This window comes from Dysidea avara, chromosome 5 (genome assembly GCF_963678975.1).
Source record: "Dysidea avara chromosome 5, odDysAvar1.4, whole genome shotgun sequence".
NCBI classification, from domain to species: domain Eukaryota; kingdom Metazoa; phylum Porifera; class Demospongiae; order Dictyoceratida; family Dysideidae; genus Dysidea; species Dysidea avara.
In genome coordinates this window covers 10,668,533-10,685,132 of record NC_089276.1, presented here as the reverse complement: position 1 = coordinate 10,685,132, position 16,600 = coordinate 10,668,533, and the positions used below count along the sequence as shown (strand labels likewise).

Below are 16,600 nucleotides of genomic sequence, written 5' to 3'. Positions count from 1 at the left end.
GTAGTTTGTGCCGAAACTAATGTTGGTGGGCTGTCATCAGGTTTGGGAGGGTGGGTGGGACGTGACACAGCTGGTGGTTGATTGGCTTTCTTCGTGAATTCGGTTAGGACAGCTATTTGTTGTTCTAGATTGGTCTGGTAGGTATCTGCATCACATATCTCTGATTCAAGCTCATCTTCCTTCTGAATCATCTCTGCAATAGTGCTGTCAAGTTTGATTATCTGTTCATGTTTCACTCTGAGCTGTTCGACTGTAGTGGCTACTAATATTCTCCGCAATTCCGGCGTGGATTCAACGCTCACTCTCTCCAATTCGGCGGTAAGTGCTTCGTCAACTTTAGCCAATAATTTCGTTATGCTGCCCTTGAGGCCACGTCGTTTAACACGAAGTCGCTGAATCTCTTCCATTTGATTTAGTGTCAATAAACTGCTTAGTCCGGTCGGTTTCGGTCACAGCACCAATGACTGGGATAGCGGGTTTACCTGTAGAAGAAGGTATCCTGGTCACAGCACCAATGACTGGGATAGCGGGTTTACCTGTAGAAGAAGGTATCCTGGTTACAGCATCAAACTCGATACGCGAAGGATACCGACCGTAGAACAATACAGCGACAACGTGTTCACACTATTCTTAATGACGCACTACATACACGTGAGCAATATTAGATTACAAACCCACAATACAATGTTACATACATACTAAGTAAGTCAAGTCTTCAGGACAGTCAGTTCAATCACAGAAATTTGCGTAAGGTTTAAAGTTGCTACCATCGAGGCTACCATAAAGAAGATAGTTTCATATGTACTGGAACTAAAACTGGTATGGAGTGTCGCAAAGGAGTCACTGGGCCTCCGGAGTGCATGTGTATAAAGTGTGCAACCCAGCACATACATTGAAACATACCTCTCACAGCGATTGCGAGAGTTCAGCTGCAAACAAATCACCTGTAGAGAGTTCAGCTAGAAACAAGTCATCCTGTAGAGAGATCAGCTAGAAGCAAGTCACCCTGTAGAGAGTTCAGCTAGAAGAAGTCACATTGTAGAGAGTTCAGCTACAAAAAAAACTACCATGTAGAGAGTTCAGCTGCAAACAAACACACTGTAGAGAACTCAGCTACAAACAAATCACCTGTAGAAAGATTAGCTAAAAGAAGTTACCTTGTAGGGAGTTCAGCTGCAAACAAATCATCCTGTAGAGAGTTCAGCTATGAAAAGATCACCCTGTAGAGAGTTCAGCTAGAAGAAGTCACCTTTTAGAGAGTTCAGCTACCAAGCAACCACCATGTAGAGAGTTCAACTGCAAAAAAAATCAATCACTCTGTAGAGAGTTCAGCTAGAAGAAGTCACCTTGTAGAGAATTCAGCTGCAAATAAATCACCCTGTAGAGAAACCAGCTACAAACAAATCACCCTTTAGAAAGATCAGCTAGAAGAAGTTACCTTGTAGAGAGTTCAGCTACAAAGAAACCACCATGTAGAGAGTTCAGTTGCAAACAAATCACCTGTAGAGAGTTCAGCTAGAAACAAGTCACCCTGTAGAGAGATCAGCTAGAAACAAGTCACCCTGTAGAGAGTTCAGCTAGAAGAAGTCACATTGTAGAGAGTTCAGCTACAATAAAACTCCCATGTAGAGAGTTCAGCTGCATGCAAACAAATCACCCTGTAGAGAACTCAGCTACAAACAAATATACCCTGTAAAAATATCAGGGCGTATTAGGCATCCTGTAGAGAGATCAATGCAGCTAGAAGAAGTTACCTTGTAGAGAGTTCAGCTACAAAGAAACCACCATGTAGAGAGTTCAGCTGCAAACAAATCACCCAGTAGAAAGTTCAGCTATGAACAGATCACCCTGTTGGGAGTTCAGTTAGAAATAAGTCATCCTGTAGAGAGATCACCTAGAAGTATCACCTTGTAGAGAGTTCAGCTACAAACAAATCACCTGTAGGGATTTCAGCTACAAACAAATCAGAGAGTTCAGCTACAAAGAAATCATCATGTAGAGAGTTCAGCTGCAAACAAATCATCCTGTAGAGAGTTCAGCTATGAAAAGATCACCCTGTAGAGAGTTCAGCTAGAAGAAGTCACCTTTTAGAGAGTTCAGCTACAAAGCAACCACCATGTAGAGAGTTCAGCTGCAAACAAATCACCCTGTAGAGAATTCAGCTACAAACAAATCTCCCTGTAGAGAGACCAACTAGAAATAAGTCACCCTGTAGACAGATCAGCTAGAAGAAGTTGCCTTGTAGAGAGTTCAGCTGCAAACAAATCACCCTGTAGAGAATTCAACTACAAACAGATAACCCTGCAGAGAGTTCAGCTAGAGTCAAGTCACCCTGTAGAGAGAATCCTGTAAAGAGTTCATCTACGTACAAGCAGATCACCCTGTAGAGAGTTCAGCTACATTTCAAGTCACCCAGTAGAGAGATCAGCTGCAAATTATCCTGTGGGGATTAATTGACATGTAATAAATATATGCAAGAGTTCATAATATAATGAACTCTTGATATGTGCATTATATATATATATATATATATAATTTGTACATTTACTGATAAAATCAGAATGAGTTAAAGTATTTATAAAATCTGCTTCATCTTTTTCTTTTTCCTGTGGTAAAGAAAAATATATAGGTTAAAAAGCCCCAAAGCTGGCCATAGGCCGGCTTTAGGGTATACAAATACAAAAAGAAGTGAAATCTAATCAAAAACAGCCAAGCTGTAAAAAAAGGATGCTACCCTTGAAAAGGCTATGGTGAAAAAAGATGTGAAATCCAAGGTGGCGGCCAAGAAATGGCTGTGATGGTAGGTTAATGGTAAAAATTTTAATAACGACAATTCTGGTGAATTTGGTGCCGCTTGGTTAATTGGCACAAAATTCACCTGAATTGTCGTTATTAAAATTTTTACCATTAACCTACCATCACAGCCATTTCTTGGTCGCCACCTTGGATTTTACATCTTTTTTCACCATAGCCTTTTCAAGGCCCGCACTCCTTTTTTTACAGCTTGGCTGTTTTTGATTAGATATAGTTTTCCTCATGACATGTGTTTATACAGACCTCAATTACTGACATAGATTGTACATATAATGTATAAACAGATACCCAATACTTATTCACTGCACATTCTTCTGTAAAACGATATCCTATACAGCAGCCTACGAAGGCACACTGCATGATGCTCCATTCACACACATGCAGATGATCACCTGTGCCATACCATGCATATGGAATGTAGTTTGCACTATTGACTTGTAACTTGAGAAGCATTTGTTTAACGTAAACTACACATTAGCACTTATATATGCCCTAGGTAGGCCTAGCTTGCTAATTACACAATATAGTTATTATAATAATAATAATTACCCTGTGGTTTCAGTTGTTACATGTATGGTGCGCACGTACGTACCAGCTACAGCATACAAAGTACATCCACTGAGGTGATTATTACAACATTCCTTCAGGGTTGTTTATCCACTGAAGAATCCTAGCAGTGTATGCCTCACGTAGTTGTTTAGACAATGGGCCCTGGAATTTTGTTAGTAACCCACAAAGTATGCATTTGTTTGTCAGATTAAAGTTAGTTAGTGGCTAGGTGTCTTTCCCAGTATGACACCTGTGTATCTTACCATAATAAAAATACATACTTTGCAATTATCAAAGCATTTTCTGAATGTCATTGTCTAACATGTGTAATGCAGTAGCACTGGTTATCATTTCAGTGGTACCTGTGTTAAAGGAGTTAAATTACCCTGTGTATATGTATGTATTATACAAACTGTAGCTGTAAGCATCATAACTTGCCATCGTACATAGCAAAATGTGGTTAATGGTAGCAATATTAGTAATAGTGAACAGACTTGTTTCCACATTGTATCTGACCAGGGATGGACCAATTTTTACCTCAAAATAAATACATATAGCTACTTTATTGACAGACTATACCAGGAGACTATTTATTTCTTTATTTATTAAGATTTTACAGCACAAGCTGTAGGACTCCTGGTCCTACAGCCTGTTTAAAGTTGTTACAGAAAGTGTGTTTGAAAAGGTTGAGAAAGGAGAAAAAATCCATGACTGGACCTAGGCAGCCTCAAACCTGCAGCCATCCAATTAACGCTCGAATGCTTACAGGAGTTTGCCAGGCAGTCAGGATGTCTTCGCCTTGTTATTTTCAAGACTCCTGAGAATGAAGAAGAGAAAATATCCAAATACAAAGACTTGAGAATTGAATTAGAGAGGTTGTGTCAAGGATTGTTATGGGGGCACTTGGTGTGGTTTCAAAGAAGTTTTATGATTTTGTCAAACAGCTTGATTTAAGGAATAATGTGTTTTTATATGCTTGTGTATGTAGTGAATTATTGTAACCTTTTTGTGGTGACTTTCATTGTATTTATTCAAGCTAGGTTTGTAGGTTAAGTTCCCCTTATAGAACATCTTAGCTTAGGGTTATTATACTAACAATAATCTGGATCCTTGGTGGAAGCATTTGACTTATAGTATAGATAACCAAGACTGTATACTGCTGTGGGACTTCACAATCATAAATAATGTCAGTATTCATCATACATTGCATTCCTAGAGAAGAAATCAAGCTCATGCAGTGTAACTCACTGACATTACTTTGCTGGGAAAATTGTCTATGCATCTCTCAGAAGACTGTTGAGAAACTTACTCAGTAAATATGTTGATTTGAAGACAGAGATTGTTGGTTTTGCTTGGTGATTCACATCCCTAATACGTACTTGTTGATGTGTCATCATCCTTGGAGGGGCTAAGTCTACCATCCTCACTGATCTCCACCTTCAGAACTGTACTGTTTAGAACCACTGGTATTTTAAGACAATAAAAGAACATTTGATTGTTGCCCCTTGTAGTTTTTCTACTGAAGTTTCTTGGTTAGAAGTTTTGACTAGGCACTAAGTCTTTATGTACCAATGTATTTTTTGAAAAAGAAATATGCCATACTACAACATTCAGTTTAGGCACTGTCTTTATTAGTGAAGACTACATAGCTATACACCTGAGATTTGGTCACGTTTCATTTTTGTAAATGTGTAATCAGTCATCACACTTATTTGTTACACCTTTGCATCATTTTTGTAAAAACCACAATTGATCTAATTTTGCTTTTCCCTTATGTACAGTACCTTGTAAAAGTTTTGTGGAATTTTATGTTATGTGTTCTGCATATACATATGATAGTGTCATATGGTCACTTCATCCAGCCAGTCCATTGTTGACTGGACAGTTTCAAGTGTTGTATCCCAATTATCACCAATCCTCCAAACTGTTTGAGATGCCATGACCTTTTGTTTTCCAGTTCCACGGTGAGTTGACCAGGGATGCCAAACATAGTAGGATGACAGTCTTGCAGCATCACACTGATTCCTGCACATCACGTCCTGTGGTAAGGCAATCACTGTGAGGTCTTCAATTTGTGAAGTTGCTTTGAGGTAATCATGGTTTGTGTCATAATCAAATGGTGTCCATGTTATGTTAAAATCAAGGAGGACACTAGAAAACCTGCTCTGGTCACAGGCAGCTATTTCTACTTTACTTCTGCCTAATGCTTGCCACATTCTCTCTATATAAAATGCACGCATAGTTAGTAACTATCACATTGTAGAAAGAACACAATGCTGTATATACTAAACAGAATTATGCTTTTTGTCATGTCATGTAACTAGTGTCATGTTCCAAGTCTAAACACAGACCTATTTAAATCAGTATGATAATCATGACATTTTATTTCCTGCCATGTTGATAACACAACCATCTTTTACATTGGAATTTCAAGACACACAACACACCAAACGTATATAGCTACGTACATGTATATGTTCATACATCGTGTACATACCAGTATTAACATTACTCCTAATCAGAATTAATCCCATACAGGGGCAGAATTTCCAGGATTTACGAGCAGCTTGTGGTGGACAGCCTTTTGCACTTGTTTTTGATACAATGATGTCACTGTCGCGTAAGTCATCAAGTATTGGTTCAATGTTATTAATCAAGGTAGCATCAATGTCCATTTGCAACACATCATATCCCCAGTGGTTTAATATCCTCAATACTGTAAACCTAGTGATTACCTGGGCACTGTACATTTTCTCTTTGTCCAATTCCTCGACTGAGTAAACAATATCGGTAACTGGCACAAACTGAGATAGAATTCCTTTCTGGGATAGTATTTTATCAGATGGCTCATCCATGCATACTACTACCAAGTTTTCCAGTAAATGTATTGCATTCAACTTAGCATAGCTTAACCAGTTGATTAGGACAGAGAAAAAGTCTTCATTTACTGTCACATATGTTAGCTGTTTACCCACCTTTGCTGCTTGTAATTTAGCCTTCAGTTCAGTAGCCCATGGTGAGTTCAGAATCTCATGAGGTAGATATGTTATGTTAGGATAAGGGAAGAGAACTTCTGATTCAGGTGTTATAGGTTGAATATATTCTGGCATTGCATCAACTGAGTTAGGAATAGTGTTGTTATATGATTTGGCGTTTGTATGAATAACTTCAAAATCATCACTGGTATTTTCATCTGTATCATAATAAATGTACATTAAATTTTGATGTCTACTGGTTATGAAATAGAGTGATAACAACAACAGTAACAAGATGGAAACAATTTTTAAAACATTCTTAGTAGCAATCATAGTTATTCCAGTTGTTGATATAATCTTTCACGTTTCCTATATAGAAAATTAATGCATAGTGCAATGAAATAGACACAAATGAAACAGCTAACTATGAGATTAATTGTAAAAGTTTACAACTATAACAACCTACCATATGAAACCAGCAATGTTAATTATATTGCCAGTATGCCATGCATGGGCTAGCTAGCTATTGCTATATACAAAGGATTCAGATAGGTTGTTGACTACTGCAGTTCACTACTATGGTAGCTAGATGTAGCCTGACATCTACCTTCCACCAAATGCTTTACACTAGGCCTGAGCCTATTATGATTTTGAAATTTTCTATTATGGTTTTGAACAGTGCATCATTCTCAGTTGTGCCCCATTTTATGACCCAATTATACACTTAGAAAACTGCATCTTGACTGCTTTATTGTAGTATATAATACATTAGTGAATGGTATTTAAACATGCAGTGATGTTCTACTAGAGTATCTTGATATTTGGTAGCAGAACTATTTGGCATTACACGTAGCTGTCCTTGTGCATTGATTCCTTTTCCATAGTATATCAATTGTTCCTATTATTCTAATTATGCTGGCACATAGGCGTAGGCCTACTGCACACTCTGCTTTCCAAGAGATTCTATTATATCCATGCAGTGAAACAAAACTGAGGGCAAGCCAACTTTGTTCCATCATGGCTCTCTCAATTATCACCTTGCACAATATTAATTTTGTGAATTCACTTGCTATTGTGCTGACTCACACCATAGCTACCTAATTAATCCATCTGATTCGTCATTAGTTCTCTAATCACAGATCTATATGACATAAGGCTTACAGTAGCCATGAGTCAATGAATAATTGTATGAATTTGTTGTAGCTCGTGTTGACTCGTGTATACAAAATTAATATTATTAAATCAAGGCAGTATTATACTGTATGTAATAGGAATACCACAGCTGTGAGGGGTTTTGCTGATACATAGTGTAAGTTACTAATTATAATTATCAGCATACATCAATTATCGGCAAAAAATGCATGAATTATCAGCACCATGACATTTGGGGTTTTACAGCAGTTTCCTTAGTGATCACCAACCTCTTGTGCTGAATCGCTTGAATTTACCCTTCACAATGTATGTTAAGCTGCTAAATATGTTTGATATAATTTATGTCTACCTGTATTTGTTGGTATTATAAGTAATGTCCAAAACTGATTGCAGAAGGAAACGTCGCTTTTGCCATTTCCCAATCCTCACACTAAAGCGAGAAGAAAACAGCGAACTGCAGACTCATTCCCAGATGGAGGTATCATTGTATAAGGTTTAAAAAGAGCTGTTGCTTAACGTAGAGTCCACACTACAAGACAGAAAACAATGGACCTGCTGGTATGGAATGAATGAATAGTCCATGGGGTTCTAAATCATTTAAGCCAAACTGAGGAGCTAAGCGAGTATATCACATAGAAGATAGGTAGATGCACTAGAAAAGGAAATCTTTAAACAGATAAGAAGCCAACAGCTGCAAGAGGCTGTCCAGAATTATTATTATGGAAAGGAGATTATAGACACTTAATGGACAGTAGGCATTCCACTGAGCAATATTTCGCTGTGTTGAAGGTGTGAAAGAAAAAGAATTACGGCCTAATAGAAAGACAGGTATTACATACATTTTATGGAAACTGCTATTGTATAGGTAATGTTGTATCACAGACTACCACACAAAACAATGGTGTGTTATTATTCATCAGGTAACAGGAACAAGTCACTACAACACTGTTTTTGCATGCGTTAATGCTGCTGGAAGTTCTATGCTACCTTATATCATATGCTATAAACTTGAAGCAGCCCATCTTGTGCTTATCGTTAGTCTCTATTGTCACAGAAATCTCCCCACCCCACCCCACCCCACCCCACCCCCTTTTGTCCAATTCATGTTCATTCCTGCTGCTAAAAGAACATGATAGAAGGGCAACATACAGAAGAACAAGTATAAATTCCAAGTCTCATACCGTTGTTGATGGCACAGAAATCAAAACATGTCAAAGTAAATTTATCAAGAGTTCAATGATGTAACCATCAACCTCTAAAGAAGCGAAGGAGTTGTGGGAGACAGATATGGGGGCCTGTTGTGAATGTAATTCATTCTATTAAGATGATGCTTGAAATGGTAACCATGGAGAAGAATGAGTTCATAAGATATATACACTTGAGAACTGCATTTACACAGTGGCAAACAACCTTATTTTGCTCATTTTGTGCTATTTAACAGTTCAGTTTTTAGTTAATTACCTACCCTGCTTGTACTTTTGTTTACTAGCCATGTGCTTTAACTTCGTATGCTGAAACTTGCTTATTCTGCTGTGATTTTAATTTACATTGTGTGATTAAAATTGTTATTTTGCAAGTGCACTGTAATTACACCCAAATATGGAAAATACATATGTTTTTAGATTCCTTGGTACCATGGCTAAGACCCTAAATGGGTACCACAGTGACCATCCATACTTGGTAGGATCAGCAAGCCCAAATGTAGCTGAGGTGCCAATAATTGATGCTGAGTAATGTACAGGAACTGATAATACATACGCGGTGACAATACACAATTAGTTATATTGCCTCACGTTTATTAACGCCCAATGGAAACGATGTAGAATGACGTCATGAAAATTGAAAGCCCGAAGATTCAATAAATTTGAAAGACAGTAGAGTAAAAAAAGTTTGAATATAAATGAAGGATGTGAAATACACTAAGTTCTTATAGTTCATGACGATAATTCATAACTTACGCTATAACTGAAACCCCGAGGGCTAAGGGTGTAAAAAGCAGTAAAATCCGATGAAGTCAATCACCCCCCAGTCACAGCATAAGTGATATAATCACTCTAGGCACATTCACCTGATAGGTAAAAGAACTAAAGAGCACTCACCCTGTTTATTTTATACATCAGTATCTGATGATCAATAGTGGTTTTAATAGCATGGGCTAATAGCCCTCAGAACATTATTCATATGTCATTATGCTTTAGACACAACACCAGATTGTGAGATCTAAATGTTTAGTTTTACCATTTTGTACTACATTAAGCTTACTTATTGGGACAGTATGTAAGTTAATTCATTAAGTTATAAGTATGTACAGTGGAACTTCTCTTATCTGGGTGGAGAAGTTCCACCACCGTCAAATGTCTGTAACTAAGAATAACCACTGTCAAATGTCCATTTGACAGAAGTTCCACCACTGTCAAATGTCCGTACATACCACCATCAAATGTCTGTAACTAAGAATAACATGCTATTATGCTAAACTGGCTAACTTAAATACAAGTAATGTTGTTATTGCTATCAGTTAGTACTACGGAGTTTAGTAGGAAGCGGAGGAAGTCACTACAGATCATTCATGTGGGCTGTAAAAATGCATTATTACCTAGCAACCTTATTATTATAGTAGAACAAACAAGCCATCTAACAGGTAAACAGCAACCTTTAGACTCCCTATTTGTGCTTTCATCTATATAAACCAAACTTCATTATGGTCAATAAACTACAAGCCACATGATGTACAGAGGACAGAGAATACATATATAGAGTGTTAAGAAAGTTTGTACACAGTTTAGAAATATAAGATATAGGGAGTAATGTATCATTTCCTTATGGTCTGAGCCACACAAATTACTGACAGTTTGTAGTCTTACAATTGTATGGTTTACCTGTGACAAAATAATTATGAAGTCTACTAGCTGGAGTAGTGCATGATATTAAATCGCAGTAAAACAATAAGAAGTGTTATATCCCTACTGTGTATTTCCGTTATGGTATCTTGAGCACAGTAGGGATATAATGCACCTATCAATGTATTACCCCACCACTCCCCTCGGGCAAAGGTGGGGCTTTACTGGGGGAATTGACACGAAACTGTTTCCCCACTGTGAGGAATTTGACAACCGTTTATTAAGTGCCCAAGTATTTTTTTGTTGTAACTTTCTTTACTATGTCAAATCCCCGCATTACAATTGGGGCCAATGGTGGGGATTTGACACAATAGGTTTGCCCTAGCTACTATGGGATATTTGACATTTGGCTGTGTCAAATCCCCACTATAGCCCCATATATGCCCGGAGGGGGTGGGGGAGTAGTGGAGCAATACATTGATAGGTGCATTAGATGCTCTCCCCATGCAAATATTATGAACTCTTGATAGAATGTTCTTTCCATTGGTAGATCAGTGGCGTAGTTAGTGCAGGGACACTCTCCCCCCCCCCCCCCCCATACACACACACACACAAGTTTGTTTGTGTGTGTGTGAGTGTGTGTATATGTATGAGTGGGGCAGCATAGCCAAGTGGCTAGGGTGTCCGTCTGGTAATCGAAAGGTTCCCGGGCCAGGTTCAATTCCCAGCTGGGCCACTTTGGTGTTGTGGTTGTTTCTTTGAGCAAGAAACTTTACTCACATTGCTCCAGTTTACCCAGCTATTAAAATGGGCACCTGGTGGCCTGGTGCCAACTGGGGAAGCAGCCCACCCAGCTGTAACATCAATGGGTACCTGGTGTAAACTGGCATGGGGAAGCAAATGCTCAACTGTCCATGTCTCATGTAGCAGTTGAAGGTCCAGGTGGGACTTCAGGTGTCCACACCTTCACCTGTGAGACCTGGTACAGCCTCCTGCGGGTTACTAGTCCTGCCCCAGGAGGGCATGCCTGTGCTGACTAATAGCACCTGAGTAGCGCACAGGTGCCCCTGTGCTGGCCACTGGGCAGCATGACCCTGCACATAGTGGCAGCTGAAGGCTTTTTTGCTTTTGTATGTGTGAGTGCGTGTGTGCGTATGTGTGTATAAAAAGTATGAGTGTTGCAAAAAGAAGAAGAAAAGTACATTCAAAGAAACTAAGATGAACCGTGGCGGCTTTGAAGGTGCATATCTCAACAGTGGCTTGGCGGATTCAGCTCAAACTGAAACGGTTGGTGCCCACCCCAAAGGAGTTTCTACAATTCCGGTCAGGCACTATTGAGCTACAGATGCATGTAAACAGCGTATTCTTGGTCCTGTAAAACCACAGTCTGTCGCACACCCGCATTAACTGTACTTGGCTGCACGACATATCGTGTGTCTTGATATATATACCAAAACAGCCAAGCTGTGAAAAAGGTTCCAAGCCCCTAGGGTGAAAATGGTTGTGAAATCAAAGGTCAGCTGAGATCTCATTTTCTTCCAGACAACAGCACCTCAGTAGTCATAAATCCCTACTTAATATTATGATGTCAGACAATGTCTCCACATATCTCTCAGCCATGGAGGAACTGAAAGAGATGCTCAGTTCAAAGGAATTAGAAACATCTCTTGGTAGATGTGGGGTCATGTGGAAGTTCATCTGACAGAAGGTTCCATGGTACATACAGTGGTTACTGGGAGAGACTTATGTACTAACTATATAAAAGTTATAACTACAGCAGCCTTGAAATTAGTACTTTGGTAGAGCATGCATGCATCTCTATAGAACCATTAACACCATATTTTGTAATTACTCTATGGCAGAAGGATCAAGATCACACATTCTACGACCATGAAGAAGGACCATGATTACCCTACTTTTAGCCAAAGTTGAAGAGTTGATCAGAGGGAACGATAAAGGACAGCAAACATCAGCACAAGCACAAGTGTACTATCATGAAGCTGTACCCTTCAGAAGTCACCAGTGTAGAAATATCTATTACTACAACTCCAAAGAGACCCAAGAAGATGATATAAGAGAATCTGACAGAGCGCATGTGGCAGCAGAAACAGTTAGGCATTGAATGTCAGTATGGGCCCAAGCCATTTGTGCCCCCCTCCCCTAGCTCCCACATGCATCACCTATGAGACTCATACAGCTCATCTGCTACAAACTATGGCTAATGTGATCAACATAATTATTTCTATACCTCACTTCAGAGGGATATATGACTTTGAGGGATCTTGAAATAACATAATTATTATGGTACAAGCAGCTACAGCTCATACAAACAGTTAGCCAAATCTTGTCATTACATGTATATAGCTACATACATTAGCTACTTAAAATACATTTAGTGACTTACCAATATATATTAGCTAATAGCTAAGTATATAGTTCAATTAAATCTTGGCTTGGTCAGTGAAATATCAACCATTCATCCTACAGTAACAAAAACAGAATACTTTTTAAGTATGGTAAGTATATATATATATACGAAGGTTTCTCAGTAACCACTTTGTATGTAAGGTATGTATGTAGCCATATAAAAATTTCTGTACTATAACGTAATAACCTGACATCATGTAATGGGTCCACCTAACGTAAAGTTATGTAGCTATCCCTCTGATCACCCTCACTTTGATCACCCTAGGCCAATTACCCTGCAGAGTTAAACTAAATTACATAAAAACAAATGCTATCACTACCAGAGAAGTATGCCATGAAACGTCTATGTTTTTTCTATGAAATTTTAAATCGTCCCTATGAAATGTACCATGAAAGTCAATTCATGGTATAGCATGGGTTGTTTCATGGGCCATGAAATACGTCTCCAGATCAGATTATCATGGTAAATTCATGGCATTGCAGAGATTTCATGAGTGCAGTACCCATGAAACGTTAGAATTCATGGGATAAACCATAGGTATTTCATGGGTATTTCGTGATTATTTTCATGGCAATTTCATGCACTGTATCTGGTAGTGTAAGCATATACTACAGAAAGTTACAAGGTATTTAAAGTCTATAGCATGGAAGAACTTTAACACAACACTTGAAAAATAAAGAGGCAAGCTGGAGACTATAAGAATACACAAAGTGTTAATAAGAAAACAGCAGTCAATTGCAAAATAAATCAAGAAAGAGATTGCAATTACAGTATTGTATATGTCACTACAGTTAGTAACATGTGCTTTACGGTTGAATATAATGTCAGGGGCGGATCTAGGATTTCCCAAGGGGTGTACTTAGCTAGGGGCATCTACAGTGGGGATTAAAAAAAATGTGGCAACTGGTTGATACAAATAGTAGCTATAGTGCAGTGTGAAAAGCACATTCACCATAAGGAACATGCATGCTTTATATGTATAGAGGATTTGCATGGGGGTATGCCCTCATAGGAAAATTTTGCAAATATAGCTCTTTTGAAGTTGGCAATAAAACATTGACTGAGCCTTCACACTGAATAAGCTTTGTGAACCACTTTAACTAAATAAAATAATTATTTCCTAGCATGTGGTAACTGGATACACATAAATGCTGCAGTATGGTCTGACTTCACAGTTGAAGTTCAAGGGGTCTAGGAGTTGGTCTTTGTTCTTTATAGTTTAAAGAATATTGATGGATGTTTTATTAGAGTAGCTAGTTGACTGTTCTATTAGAGTATTTCAATGTTTTACCCCTTTGATCCCCTCCTATTGGTTACTAGAAGAGACTGATTAGCTCTACTATTCTTACTCTTTCCATGTTTTCATTACCCGTGTATACATTAAATGCAACTGCACCTGTACTGTAGCTTCTATCTTCCTATATACTGAGCCATAGCACATATAGTAAAATTTTGGATGGGGGATACTTCAGCCATGCACCCCCTATGTCCGCTCTATATCCCCTATATCCGCCCTTGAATGTCACAGTGTGTAGCTACATAATATACGATATAGCTGTATTAGGGATCATGCCAGGTTTGTGTTTTTTCTGGCCTTCTTACTATATAGCTATCATCCGAAGTATTGGTTAGGTACATATAACCAAGCCCTAAAGTGCCTTCAGTACGACCCTATATTTAAAAAATAATTAATTAGCTAACTGCATGCTTGCCCGCTATATGCTACGGGCTTGAATTTTTTTTTTTCACTGTTCGACGTCGCTTCGCCTCTAAATGTGCCTTTGGCATAGCTACCGCGGTACGTAAAATGCACGGTGCATCATGGACTTACCTTTGTCCACCTTTCGGTGTCCCATTTCTTTTTGCTGACTGCCCAAGGTGTCGATTCAATCCGGACACCTCAACTCTCACGCATTACGCGTGAGATACACGCATCGGATTGTTGTTTCACGCATTACAATCCCTGGAAAGCTAGCTCTCATGATAATTCAGTCACTTTACACTTCTTGGCAAAGCACTATAGAGTGCTCTAATGACTAAAAATGCGAAGAGGCATAAGAATTTTTCACTAAGAGGAAACCTCACGCATAAATAAGCAGATGTCACTCATTTTAACCTCAACCGCTAGGTATCACTCCAAGTGCACTTTCTAGGTTAATTGAGGTCGCTCTCGCGGCGATTCGCGGTAGCGCGATGCATGGCTTCCCCGTTTGTAAACGGGAATCCTGCGTGGTGACGAGATTGATTGCAGAGGCGTTCTTCGTTTTAAGCCTGTACTTGTTTAGCTAGTCACCACTGGATCACCAGTCCAATCTGCCCTAGGCAGCGCCCAATGCTGATAGTAGGGCTGAGTCAGAATTCCGGCCCGTACACTGAGCAACCACTCAGCAGCTCATGAATTAAATAAAGCATGGAATACATATAAGGGTACGACACCTGACTAAGTTAACAACCACAAATTACATCCTGGGAGGACCCAAGAAAACTCCCTATAGACACAGGCAAATAGGTGACAGCGAAGCGCAAGGCCATGCACTTCAGAACGAAACATTACCATCCTTTCTTTTGATGCGGTATCATAATGCCGAAACGTCACCCAAACTCGCGTGTAAGATTCCAAATCTCACCATTTTTTTGCAAAGATCCCGGATTCCAAGCCAAGATCCCAGATGCTAAAATTTGAAACTTACATAGCTGGCTACACATAGCTACTGTATATTAACACAGGTTAATTTGTTTTTAGCAACCGGCTATTCCACCTCTTCAAGTGTTACTGAAATGTTTCAAAGACTAAACTGGAAGCCACTGGTACATTGTCGGAACCAGCTAAAAGTCATCACCATGCTCAAGACTATTCATAATATACCTGCCAATATCCATCTAATGCCGTTTTCATCTGACACTACACCCGAGGTCGGTTTCAGCAACCAATGACAAGAATCAACTCCTACGTACTTGAATTCATTCTTTCCCTCCTCAATAAAAAGTTGGAACTCATTAAGTAATGATATCGTGTCAACACTGGAACAGTTTAAACAGAAACTAGCTTGGCTAGACTTGAGTGCTTAATCATTTATCTAATTGTCTATCTGTGCTCTTTTATACTCATTATTTTATACTCTTATTAGACGTTTTGCACAGCAAATTAAAATAATAATAATGCACTTTTTATGCACTCGGTTGGCTTCCAGACTAATTGGATTACTGGTGAGGCTTGTACAAACATGACGAGACACGTGCACAGCACTCATGAGACTTAAGTGATTGCAACATAGCACATGAGATGATGTACGCATGATTTACAAGAAATATATGGAAATAATCAGAGATTCTAGATTCTTGCCCAAGATTCCAGATTCCATTTTGGGATTCCAAGTGATTTATGTTGGATTCCAGTTGGTGTTGGACCCCCAGAGTATAAACGGTTTCATAGCTAATAACGTTACAAACAAACAAGTATAAGTTAAGATTAAATGTCCACTAGTATATCTGCAGGTGTAGGCGACCTCCCTAGTTTGTTTCCCTACTTTTCTTTTCTATGATCCCTAATCAAACTTAAAATTCCTAAATTTTCCTTGTACACAGCACATATTTATCTATGCTAAACCTAATAATATTCAACTATATACATGTATGGATGTAGGTGTGCATACCAATATGCGATCTGTGTAATGCAGTAGCATTCTATTCTATAGGTTTTTATTTCAGTGCATGGCACTTGAGTTAAAAGTTATAGATACCAGCTATATATACAACAATGTGTCAAATTGGAGAAACTATATTGTAATGAAATAAAAGGAAGCTGGAAGATCAAACTAGAGCAATACCAGCATGCATAATTA

The 16,600-nt window shown here is 38.7% G+C and overlaps 1 protein-coding gene across 1 annotated transcript; it reads right to left on the bottom strand.

Annotated features, from left to right (window-relative positions):
• Window positions 1-5,003: 5,003 nt before the first annotated feature.
• On the bottom strand, window positions 5,004-14,786 carry LOC136256037 (uncharacterized). The gene is made up of 4 exons (XM_066048954.1): window positions 14,590-14,786; window positions 12,735-12,811; window positions 5,861-6,707; window positions 5,004-5,584 (listed from the first exon to the last, which is right to left on the bottom strand). Exons 3-4 carry the CDS (start codon window positions 6,669-6,671, stop codon window positions 5,205-5,207), a joined length of 1,191 nt encoding a protein of 396 aa, XP_065905026.1. The 5' UTR covers window positions 6,672-6,707; window positions 12,735-12,811; window positions 14,590-14,786; the 3' UTR covers window positions 5,004-5,204.
• Window positions 14,787-16,600: the final 1,814 nt, after the last annotated feature.

Bases quoted from the DNA above. Each gene is read 5' to 3' on its own strand.
- LOC136256037 (XM_066048954.1), bottom strand. From the start codon at position 6,671: ATGATTGCTACTAAGAATGTTTTAAAAATTGTTTCCATCTTGTTACTG. The intron at 5,585-5,860 runs GTATGTACACGA...CATTTTATATAG, and splicing joins TAGGAGTAATGTTAATACTG to AGAGAATGTGGCAAGCATTA.